At 42.5% G+C, this 11394-nt stretch overlaps 2 protein-coding genes across 4 annotated transcripts; one reads left to right on the forward strand and one right to left on the reverse strand.

Moving 5' to 3' along the window:
- The first annotated feature begins 842 nt into the window (after positions 1-842).
- Positions 843-4980, forward strand: LOC127340864 (uncharacterized). 3 transcript variants are annotated; one of them, XM_051366616.2, is made up of 9 exons: positions 843-1147; positions 1238-1261; positions 1653-1894; positions 3463-3534; positions 3643-3710; positions 3788-3938; positions 4027-4107; positions 4247-4336; positions 4526-4980. In XM_051366616.2, exons 3-9 carry the CDS (start codon positions 1661-1663, stop codon positions 4643-4645), a joined length of 816 nt encoding a protein of 271 aa, XP_051222576.1. In that variant the 5' UTR covers positions 843-1147; positions 1238-1261; positions 1653-1660; the 3' UTR covers positions 4646-4980. The 3 variants fall into 3 exon arrangements, with proteins under 3 accessions (XP_051222576.1, XP_051222575.1, XP_051222577.1); XM_051366615.2 differs by lacking the exon at positions 1238-1261 and having other exon boundaries at positions 846-1147; XM_051366617.2 differs by lacking the exon at positions 1238-1261 and having other exon boundaries at positions 850-1147; positions 4509-4980.
- An 89-nt stretch (positions 4981-5069) lies between these two features.
- LOC127340862 (uncharacterized) lies at positions 5070-8378 on the reverse strand. Its single transcript, XM_051366613.2, has 7 exons — positions 7958-8378; positions 7691-7807; positions 7016-7150; positions 6188-6284; positions 5916-6019; positions 5753-5804; positions 5070-5459 (listed from the first exon to the last, which is right to left on the reverse strand). The coding sequence occupies exons 1-7, from the start codon at positions 8281-8283 to the stop codon at positions 5268-5270; spliced, it is 1023 nt and encodes a 340-aa protein (XP_051222573.1). The 5' UTR covers positions 8284-8378; the 3' UTR covers positions 5070-5267.
- Between the last annotated feature and the right edge of the window lie 3016 nt (positions 8379-11394).

The following is an 11394-nucleotide window of genomic DNA, read 5'->3' on the forward strand; positions in this document are numbered from 1 at the left end:
AAGCTAATTAAAAGCGTAAGAATTTGCCGTAGTAGTGGCGGGAAACGTGTGCAAGCCGTTAGTTAAACCTACTGGCTACAGTCCTAGGTAGGCTGAGGGGCAACATCGTGAATGCACCGCCATTTTGCTCGTGCAGTTAGTGGTGGGCCGCCTACAAGGGAATCCGCCATTCCGCCTCAACCTTCGCATCCTTCGAGTGCAGAGAATCTCCTAAGCTAGTGTAGCATAATGACATAATTAGCGAGCTAAGCAAGTCATATCTGCGGCCTAAAATCCCAGGGCACTCAGTCTCAGTGTTGTTTTTGCTGCCTGAAGAAGCTACTGAATTCCGGTCAGCGAGTGTCGGTAAAAAAGTAAAACGTATGTAATTAAATAACAAAACTTATATTTCCTCGGTCCAAAAATATGTGTCTTAACTTTATCTAGATACATACGAATATATCTCTAACTAAAATAGATCTAGATACATCTATATCTAGATGAAAGTAAAACGCCTATTTTTGGATGGAGGGAGTAGTATTCTAAAAAACAGTTTAGTGCATGGAGGGAGTAGTATTCTAAAAACAGATGTTTAATAGTGAAGCATATTATAACCAAAAGCTAGTAGTGAAGCAGCATTCTTAATTCAGAAGAAGAAAAAAAGACTCAATATCTTCAGTTTGACAACTTTATTTATTCCTAACCATTCCAATTTCTGAATCTGAACCATTACAACAAAATTCCAAAAAGTGGAATTGAACAGAAAGAAAAAAAGGTGCTCCTAAAAGAACGGAGAAGAAGCTTTTGGAAAGCGAGAAGGAATCAGTGAAGTTGTTGTGTGGCGACAGTATCACCGATACCTATTCCCCTCCCCATCTCCTCTGTTTGCCTCTCTTCTAATTTAAATCCCAGGGAAGCAAAGCCCGGAAGCAAAGAGGACGCGGTGAGAGTGTTCTTCCGTTGCATTTCCTCTTGGCTTGGCTAGCTTGGCCTCCGTTCTTTTCTTACATCTCCCTCCACTCCATCTCTTGCTTCCCTTAACCCCTGCCCTCTCTCCCTCCACTCATCTTCTTCTTCTTGCCTTAACCACGCCCCAAATCAACCCTTCAAAGCTTTCTTCATCCGCTTCCCTCGCCGTCCTGCTGGTGTTCTTGATAACTTCCGCAAGGTAAACATTTCTTCCTCCTTTTATCTGTTCATTGGTAAGCCATCAGAGCACTGAAATCCGAAACCGCTCCTCTGAATCTCTGTTTCCTAGGTCTCTGCCTCTTCTCTTCTCTAGGTGAGTTTCTTTTCTTTTCAGCTTTCTCGTGCTTCGTGTTCTCTTTTCTGCGGCAAAAACTTTGTTTCCGATCAATGTCCTGCTACTGTATACGTAGTATGGGACAATTGCCTCCCTCGCTTTCCCCGTTGAAAAGTTCAAAGATTTTGGCCGGTTCTTGGCACGCTTGCTGCTGCTGCACCAGCTGTTTCAGATTAACAAAAAAAAATGATTCCATTGGCTTCACCTCCCGCCAGTTCCTTGCGGTTATCAATTGCGCGGCGGTTGGCGCCTGCGGATTCCTGACAAAAGAAGAAGCAGTTGCAGCACTCGCATTGCACATAGGCCCGCTAATTGCACACCTACGTACCGCAACTGTTTCCGCCATGGATGATCATCCTTGTGCTTGCAGGAGGATCGATGGGTGACCACCTAGCGCTGCTCGTGGACCGGCTGCTCACGGAGGCGACGCTGGAGGCGGCGATCGGGGGCAGGATGAAGCCGGCGGAGACGGCGGCGGTCGGCTACTGCTGCGCCGCCGCTGCTGCTGGAGACGGCGGTCCCCCGAGCAAGATGGTGGAGTGCAGGATCTGCCAGGAGGAGGACTGGGACAGCGGCATGGAAGCGCCCTGCGGCTGCCGCGGCAGCCTCAAGGTAAACATTTTTCAAGCCATGTTCTTGTTCCGAAATATCAACTTGTGAATTTTGTGGTAGGATTTCGCGGTGATTTCCTAGTAAAACAGTTGAATCTAACTCAGAAAATGGGCCTGCATTCCAGATTCTGTTGTACTACAAACAAGCTGTAGCACTTTTCTGAAATCTGAACTTGTGAATTCTGTATTCCATCTGTCCCAAACATGCATATCAGTCAAAGTTGAGTCAATTAATCTGAGGTGGAGGGAGTACTAGCATTTTTCAGTGATTTCATAGGGAACATGTCGAGTTTCGAGTAGAAATCAAAGATACTACCTGCATTCCTGATTCGAGTATACAAAATGCTTGCGGGATTGTGTTCGAGGAAAAAAGTTGCAAAATTGTTCTGCAACCGGAATTTGAAATATTATCATTTTAGTACGAGATGGACTAGCTAATTAGTCCTTTGATTTTTATTTTGTGGGGTTCTAATTTATGTTTACAAGTCTGTACTAGTGAGTATGGTTTGACTTGCCATGAGGAGCTGTTGATGGTTTATGGTTGGGGTCAGATGTAGTAGCCTAGCAGGTTATACTAATTAAGTATCTGAAAAGATTAGTGACACATTTGTGGATGAAAATCAACTGTGTTTGCCTCAATATAGCTTGGAAGGCATTACCTAACATTGGCCTTCCTTTTTGGATTGTGACATATATGTATAGTCTTACTAAAATGAAAACTCTTTTCCCTAAAAGATAAAAGGTAAACTGAAAGTAGGTGCTTTGCTTTCCCCATAGTTAGAGGGAATGGTGACGGAAGAGAACCATTTTATGCCATCACACAAAGCATGAGACAACTGCGTACATTATGTTTCATGCAGGGTCAAATGTAGTTGAAACTTGAAAGAAACATACTGGCCTTTCCCCTTTTTGATATGAATTGGATTAAAAATACACAGTATTTCAGTCGATTATACTGGTGAACTACGTCAGATCATATTCTTATTTTTTTAGTACGACATGGACTAGTTAATTGGCGCTTCTGTTTCTCATTTGTGTAGTATTCTTTTCCAGTTCTATATTAGTGAGTGCGGTTTGACTTTGCATGAGGAATTATTGATATTTATGGTTGTGGTTAGATGTAGTAGGTTGTACTGATCAAGTGTATGGAATGCTCAGTGACAGATCTGGGGATGAAATTGACCGTGGTAGCTTGGAAGGCAGTACCTAATACTGGCCTTCCCTTTCAGATTGTGACATATATAGCCTTGGAAAGTAAAAGGAAAACCACTTCACTAAAGACTAAAAATGGAAGTAGGCCTTTCTCTTTCTTCAAAGTTAGAAGGAATGGAGAGGACCATTTTAGACCATCACACAATGCGTGAGACAACTACCTATATTATGTGCTACGCGGGGTCAGATGTGGTTGAGACTTCGAAGAAACATTGTGGCGTTTTGTCTGTTTGATTATACTTGTCATATCAAATGACCCATTATCATGGTATGATTGGACAAATAAGACAAGGTATTTCGGTCACTGATACCGGTGAATTACATCAGGTCAAATTCTTACCTTCTTCATTCTTGCAGTACGCTCACCGGAAATGCATCCAACGATGGTGCAATGAGAAGGGCGATACCATCTGCGAAATATGCTTGCAGGTAAAAATAAAGTGTCTACTCGGCCAATGTATTGATAAAAAATCCATTCAAACAGATAAATATGTTACTTTAGTCATGGAGGTGGTTATGCTCTCTCTGTTTCTGCAGCAATTCAGGCCAGGTTACACTTCCCCACAGAAGTTGTTTCACTATGGAAGTATACCAATGAACTTCAGGTACTTATTTCGCATGCCTTCTTGATGCAAACTATGATGTATGTTGTAAAACGTCTCCTGTGTTGATCTCTTCTCAGGGGGAACTGGGAGATTGCTCGGCACGATCTCAATGATTCTCAGGTCATAACAATGGTGCCCTCTGAGCGCGATTTCATGGACGACTACGAGGACTACTTGCCTGTGAGGACGAGGAGCAGCGCCTTTTGTTGCCGTACAATCGCCATAATTGTAAGTTCCTCTAGATAGGTTGTGTTTGAATTGAATTCGTGAATGATTTTCTAACAGCCAGCTTGTCGTTGTGATTGAACAAGTGCAGTTCATGGCCCTCCTGGTTCTTCGACACACTCTTCCTCTCGTGGTCGGCGGGAATGGGGAGTATTCATTCGCCCTATTTTCGGTAAGAGTTATGATCAACATTTGTGTTGATTAGATTGAAGATCACCAGTATTTTCATTAATGAAATTTGATCTTGTTTTTACATTCATTCAAACCTCTGATCTTGCATTTCTGCATTTTATGGGAAACAAAAAATAAAGCTTCTTGTGCTGAGGACTGCGGGGATTCTATTTCCAATCTTGGTCATGGTGAGAGCACTGGCGACCTACCACCGTCGTCGTCGCCAACAGGTAATTCCAGCACTGATTTATTAGCAACTCTTGGGGGATTGGAACCTGCTCATGTGCAGTGATTATGATTAAGGAAACGGATACCAGTATCACTTGCACAGTTGCACTGAACAGAGTTCCCCATTTAAAGCAGATCCTACACTATTTTCTGATGCATAACTCTCGGGTCTAGATCACATAATACTGCAGGAAAACCAGGAAACCTATATGTCTTCAGCGGACACTGAAGGCGAGGAGGAAGAAGAGGATGCTATCGACACTGATTCTGCACGGCCTTACTCTGAACCACGGCTGATCCCAGTCTACTAACACCATCAAATTCAAGGACAACGCCCTGCTGCAGTCGGCGGAAGAGCAGATCCCAGGAAACAAACGAAACAAGGGGGAAAAGATTAGACTATATATATATATATATATATATATATATATATATATCCTGACTTAGTAGGATAGTCTGAAGCCACTCGCTTCTGTGTGCACAAAGGAGAATGGAGTGGTTCTGTACATATCACAAGACTAACCCAGATGCTGTTACTTGTGAGCTTCTGTAGCTCTCCCATGTACTGAAGAAATCACCTAAAATTACTTGCAAATGGAGGGAAGTATAAACCAGTATCAGAATCCATGATATCACATTCTCTTTCCAGCACTTGGTTGATCTAGAGGCCTTCAAATTGTATGATAAGTGCAGGATTATTGATCAGTTCTCCAAGCATACAAATTTCTGTACATCTGGTTGTGAAATTTACTTGATAAGCTTTCAAAGATTACATCAACAAGATATCCAGCTATAACAAGGCAACATAGTAGTGAATAACGTGTCCGACAAACGTATTCGACAAGGTAAATTAACACCCGTAGAAGAACAGCTGTCCTGGGGTACATTGTTACTCACAGGTCTGATAAGTTAGGGAAAGGATACACATATATTTCATGTATGCAGGAAAGCAACGGTGGCGATGCTATCCGCGTTTGGATAAGCTCGAACATGGTCGAGGTACTTGAACACCACAGCATCACTGGCCAACGCTCCTTCAAGGACCGTAGCGCCCAGCTTTCTCTGGTTGAAATTCTCCACCTCCTGCACTAACTCATCCTTTGTTCTGCTGCACGACGTGATGACCTGCACATATGCACAAGTAACATCAGAAGATGACACGTTGACTTTTGCTTAGCCATCATTCTGAATTTCTCATACATGCATGTGTTCATCAACAAAGAATCAAGATGGTTGCTGTAACAGGAGAGAGCATATAGATGAAGGGGGTTACTGCAGTTAAAGAACGAATCAAATTCAAACGTGAGCAGAAACTTCAGGTTGTGAATTGACCATCAATATTTGGGGCTATAATTTGCTGTAAATGTACTGCAAACAAATTCAATGTTTTTTTGTTCAATTTAGATGGAAGTACTAACCAGTACACCACCAGGAGAAACCAAGCTAGCCACTGACTGCCAATACATCATTCTGAAATGCAGCAGCAGAGATAAATTAAAACATGGTAGCAATCAAGTGATCCCATCCTTTCCTCCAAATAAATTCTAGCAATTCAATCGTGAGGATTAAGGTACATTTTACCTCTTCACGGGTCCATCCGGATGAAGCCCAATTGCATCCAGAGTTCCTTCATCCATCACAAGTTCAAACCTTCTCTCCAACTTTGACTCCAGAACATCATCAACCTGCAAATATGAAATGCTTCATAAAATCTGAAATGGCTCTTTCTTCATCTTTCCATTTTGAGGCACTATGTTCAACATCATATACTGACGCACGAGAAGGCAAGTAAATGTGGAAACAAATTACAATCATGTAATGTCGACATGTAGTGCACCACCGACCAAACTCACCAAGAAATTGATGTGCTCAAATCCATCACGAATTGCAAGATTTCGAGCAAGCTCAATAGCGGCTTCACTGTAGTCAATGCCAGTTAGATCAGAAAACCTGTATAATTACTCAAGATGTCAGTACTGACAAGAGGTATTACCAATACGTTGACTAAATGACAAGACTGAATGCATAAAGAATTTTTCCTATATACAAAATAACCTCTAGTGTCATAGAGATACCTTTCGAAGTGAACATGAGACTCCAGTATGATCTTCCTCAAAGCATAAAAGCATTGTCATATGACTATATCAGAGTACACCCTATACTGCTTCCAAGAGGTACTTCTTAAGGATATTACACGAATTGGCAATCATATGACGATCCATACATTAACATGTCATACACTGCCAAGATAAATCAATAGGGACCAAATATCACCAACTGCCTCTATTTTTGGCTATCACATATACACCCATATCTCAGTATCCCATACGGGCATAGTCCTAAATTCACAGAAAGAACTAAAATTTTACTGCGATCATACAGTCCATAAAATGCCCTTGGGTGTCACACAAACATGTGAATCCTGGGGCCACCAGTCTATGGGTCATCCAGAACCAATTTTGGAATCTTCCTAGAATCATATGCTCTACCAATATATGTATACAAATCCAGGACCAAAAAGAAACAGACAGTGTATCTCGCAGCTGCTAGTGAACATTATGAACAACTAATCGCTAAACGTATTGAAACTGGAAACAATCCATTCATGTTAAAATGAGAATATGAGATTTGAGAAATGGAAAATGATAGAATAATCAGAGTGTCCCATTTCCACAACATACCCTTGTTTCGCAAGTTGCTGCAAGAGTCGCCCGCTTCCGGACCCTATGTCAAGCACGCTGCAGCCGGGCAAATCTTTGCTGGAACACAAGTTCTTGGTCCAGTCTACAAGGACATCCATGACCTCGGTGCCAAACCTGCAAAAGATGCCACCCAAGCTGTGATTGCCTATTGAAACCTTTAAACAACAGGAGTTCTACCGAGCCACTTCCAACAAGCGATTATAGCTGCAAGCAAGAACTTGTCTGTCCAGAATAAAGATGAGACGGAGGAATAGGACCGACACTGTGAGTTGTGAATTTCGTGTTGGCCAATGGGCAGCGGACAGCAGCTTATATCAGCCAAAACCTCCAATATAAAACAATACTGCCCATATATATTTGCTGGCACCAGAGTTTGCTACCACAGTACTCGAATGTTTTCCCACGAGAAAGGCAATTCCAACTGGCATACATCATGTTTTACATTTCTTACAAGAGGCAACCAGGTAGCTTAGTTATGCTGATTGTTGCTCATATATAATCCTAACAAGGCTACAGCCAAAGTACTCATCAATTATGATCGGTTGCTCCAGATTTTAGTACATGCAACAAGCTGAGAGAGCAGCAACAGCGATGAAAACATGCCTTCTCCCTCCCTATGTGCAAAAGCAGAAGTGGTAAGATGAAGCATTTTACCAGTCATCCGCGTGGCTGCGTTCATGGTAATTAGCTAGGTCCTCCGCGTACGCGCCGTCGTGGTAATTCTGCAGGCCCAGCATCGGCGGCACGACATCGGGTACGTCCTTGTCGAAGCTGTTCGCCATCATCGCCAATTTCGACGCCAGAATGCAATTTCGAACAGACAGATCAGCGGAGGTCCAAATCACGCGTTTTCCCCAAAACAGGAGAGAGCAGATCACGGCGTCAGGAAAGGCAGGAACGAAGGGACGCGGATCGGCTGACCTGAAGTCGGAGGAGTGGTGCGCGCTGAGCGAGGAGGAGCAGGCGGAGGGCGCAGCGGCGGAGGCGGAGGAGCCCGAGGAGGGGCAGGAGGAGGCGAGGAGGACCTCGGCAGTGTCGGCGTAGCGCTGCTCGTCATCGAGGGTGCTCCCGTAGTCGCTCTTGATGGACCACGAGTCGGCGGCCACCGAGCGGTCGTCGTCGGACGCCATCTCGCCGGGCGGGCCCCCGGCTGGGCCCGCGGGGCCGGCGGGTCCCCAGACACCCGTCCCGAGCATCCGCGTCGGGAACATCTCCGGGTCCTCCGGCGGCCACCGTATCCCCGCCATGCCGCGCGCGCGCTCGCCGGAACCCTAGCTCGCCGGTGCGGTGCGGTCGGAGGAGGATGCGATTGGAGAGAGCTGCGCCCGCGTCGGTGCGGGGGCTGGGCCGAATGGTCGTTGGTGTGGAGGTTGGGGATGCCCACTGACATGTGGGCCGTCGTTCGGTGGGACCGCTTGGCAGTGACGTGCGGGTAGGATGGGAGTGTGGAGGTGGGCCTTCTGCGGGTGGCGTGCGGGAGTTGAATGGGAGGCCGTTGGTCGCTGGGGACCGGACCGGGTTTGTTCCACGAGGGAGAGGGACTGGGCTGGACCGGGTTTGGCAAGATGGAAGTCAAACTTTTAAAATTGTTTCACCATGAATATTGCATTGCTATTTGGTCATTGCAATTAACAATAACCATAATTTATTATGAGGACATCATGTAAGAAGTCATAGTATAGAGTTATCAATTAGGCAAGCTGAACATGAGTGTGAAATTCCCTAGCTCGGGCTACATGTAGCTTGTTTTTTTCAAAAAAATCTAAAATTTCATTTTATAGTTTTAAAAATTTAGGAGCAAACAATTATGTAGGTAGATAATGATGTACTCTACTACTATGAAAAAAAAAGCAGTACAAAAGACTCAGTATTTTGGACCGTGATTCATAAATCCCATGGATCTGAAAACGTGACCATACCGGACCGGGCCGTTGGTCGCTGGGGACCGGACCGGGTTTGGCCGCGAGGGAGAGGGACTGGGCTGGACCGGGTTTGGCAATATGGAAGTCAAACTTTTAAAATTGTTTCACCATAATATTGCATTGCTATTTGGTCATTGCAATTAACAATAACCATAATATAGTATGAGGACATCATGTAAGAAGTCATAGTATAGAGTTATCAATTAGACAAGCTGAACATGAGTGTGAAATTTCGTAGCTCGGGCTGCATGTAGCTTGTTTTTTCGAAAAATCTAAAATGTCATTTTATAGTTTTAAAAATTTAGGAGCAAAAAATTCTGTAGGTAAATAATGATGTACTCTATAACTATGAAAACAAAGCAGTACTTTGGGCCATGCAAAATTCGCAACTTCATGGATCTGAAAACATGAACAATACAGATTCTGAAACCTCCAACATTTGTTAGAATTTGTCATTTTTGTGTAGCCTCTAATATAACGTATTTCATCCTGAAAATTATCACAGTGGTAGAGTACATCATTGGCTACATTTAAAAAAATCAGATTTTTTTGAAACTTAAATGTTGGATTCGAATTTTGTAAAAAAAATAAGAGGTGTGTGCCTCGGGCTACACTTTGAGTTTTCCCACATGAGCTATAAAATTCTTTAAATTTTATGGATTAACAAGCAAGGGTAACAGCAATGGTCATGACAAGACTAAGGCAATTATCAACACAACGCGAGCTAGAAAGCGAATAGCTATAGGAAATTGACCGAATGTATCTCGAAGTATCGACATAACCATGACTATAAACACCTAAAATGCAAGTTGTGTTTTCATCCTTAAACGGTGCATTGAGAAAAATAATTACATGGGGGCATCAATGTTTACGGACCCTATAGTAGAGAAACATCTTAATAGAGAAAAATTAAGGAAGCATGATCGAGATAGAAGCAATTCTTGTACAGCTCTCGATAGAGCCTTCTCAAGTAGAAAAAGATATACATGCTATAAATTTCAGAGAATAACATGGTGAGAATTCCAATTAACATAGGAAAAGTTGCCAATTGAAGTTATTAAGATTAGTTATATGCAGTTCCATAAAAGGGATTCGCTGAAGAAGTTATCCCAGTTAATGGCGTTGATTATGTGTCAAGTTCCATTATGTAATCTAATAAAATGCAAGAAATTGTAAGGCACTTACACAACAGATTCACATGGAAATTGTACATAATCATGGGTGCTGTATGTAGCAAGAAACCCGCAAAAACACTAAACCTAAAGTTAGTGGTAAACAGCTAAACTACAAAAAAAAGGCATGACTCGGGAATCGCTAGACTGAAACATACAACTCTTCCGGGGTGACTGAGACTTTTACTTGCACCAACAATCCAAATTGCTTGTTTGAAAGAAGAGGCCTTACATAAAGCAGCATTAACAATTATTATAGGCTGCAGAAAATCACTGGAAAATTGTATTGGCATACCTTGCTCTGAGTCAGGTGTCTGACCAGTCTAATAAAAATATGGGATGCATTCCTATATTACAGAAACACAAACAGCTTGGTGCAACCTGCAAGATAAACATAAGCAAAATATTTCTATTTAGTACTATTTTGCAAGTCTTTGCACCAACACAAAATATTAAAAAAAAAGTAGCAGAACTGCAGCTGTCATCCATGAATCATTCCCATTTTTCACTGAATGATTATTTTGTCTTGAACCTCACATGGTTCTGTATAATCACTCCAAATAGAACATCCAGACATAGATGAGAATTATAACAGCGATCTAAATCGGGCTAGAAGCAGCATTTTTCCTTTAGCACACTACTAAAAGTGCCCCGTAATTTAATATTGACAAAGAAATAAGGTAACTAATTGGCTTGGAAACGCTAAGTTTGGACGTGAAGGTGCAAGCAAAACACAAACAGAGATTTCATTTCGGAAAAGAAAAATAGCACAACAAAGCACCTTACATATCATGATATCCTGTCATGGTAGAGTAGCTATCACTATGTAGAACAAGTACTTTGAGGGGGAACAGTTTCAGTAGGATGATAGCACAGGGTAAAAAATTGAGTTCACCACATTTTAGCCTCCAACAGAACACATTTCTGAACCCAAGGCACATGATATCCTCCCTACTGAAAGAGAAAATCTGAAACATTACGATGCTAGCTTCGCTTATTCTTAATTTATATCATCATTGCATAACCTCCTCATCAAGACCTCTAACGCGGTAACGCCAAGGGTGTGAGCAAAATATATGAACATTTATAGAAGAAAATATAGCTAATACCTTCTTACTTATGAGTTTTCCTCTGAAAGTTAACCTTAGAATTGTATGATCGCAGACAATCAATGCAGGTTTGCCTCTTACAAGCAGGATCATGTGAATAGAAACTAAACGTGGTTACATAAGTAATTCTTACAAGCCACTTGCTTTGAAGGAGC

Source organism: Lolium perenne, chromosome 3 (assembly GCF_019359855.2).
Source record: "Lolium perenne isolate Kyuss_39 chromosome 3, Kyuss_2.0, whole genome shotgun sequence".
NCBI classification, from domain to species: domain Eukaryota; kingdom Viridiplantae; phylum Streptophyta; class Magnoliopsida; order Poales; family Poaceae; genus Lolium; species Lolium perenne.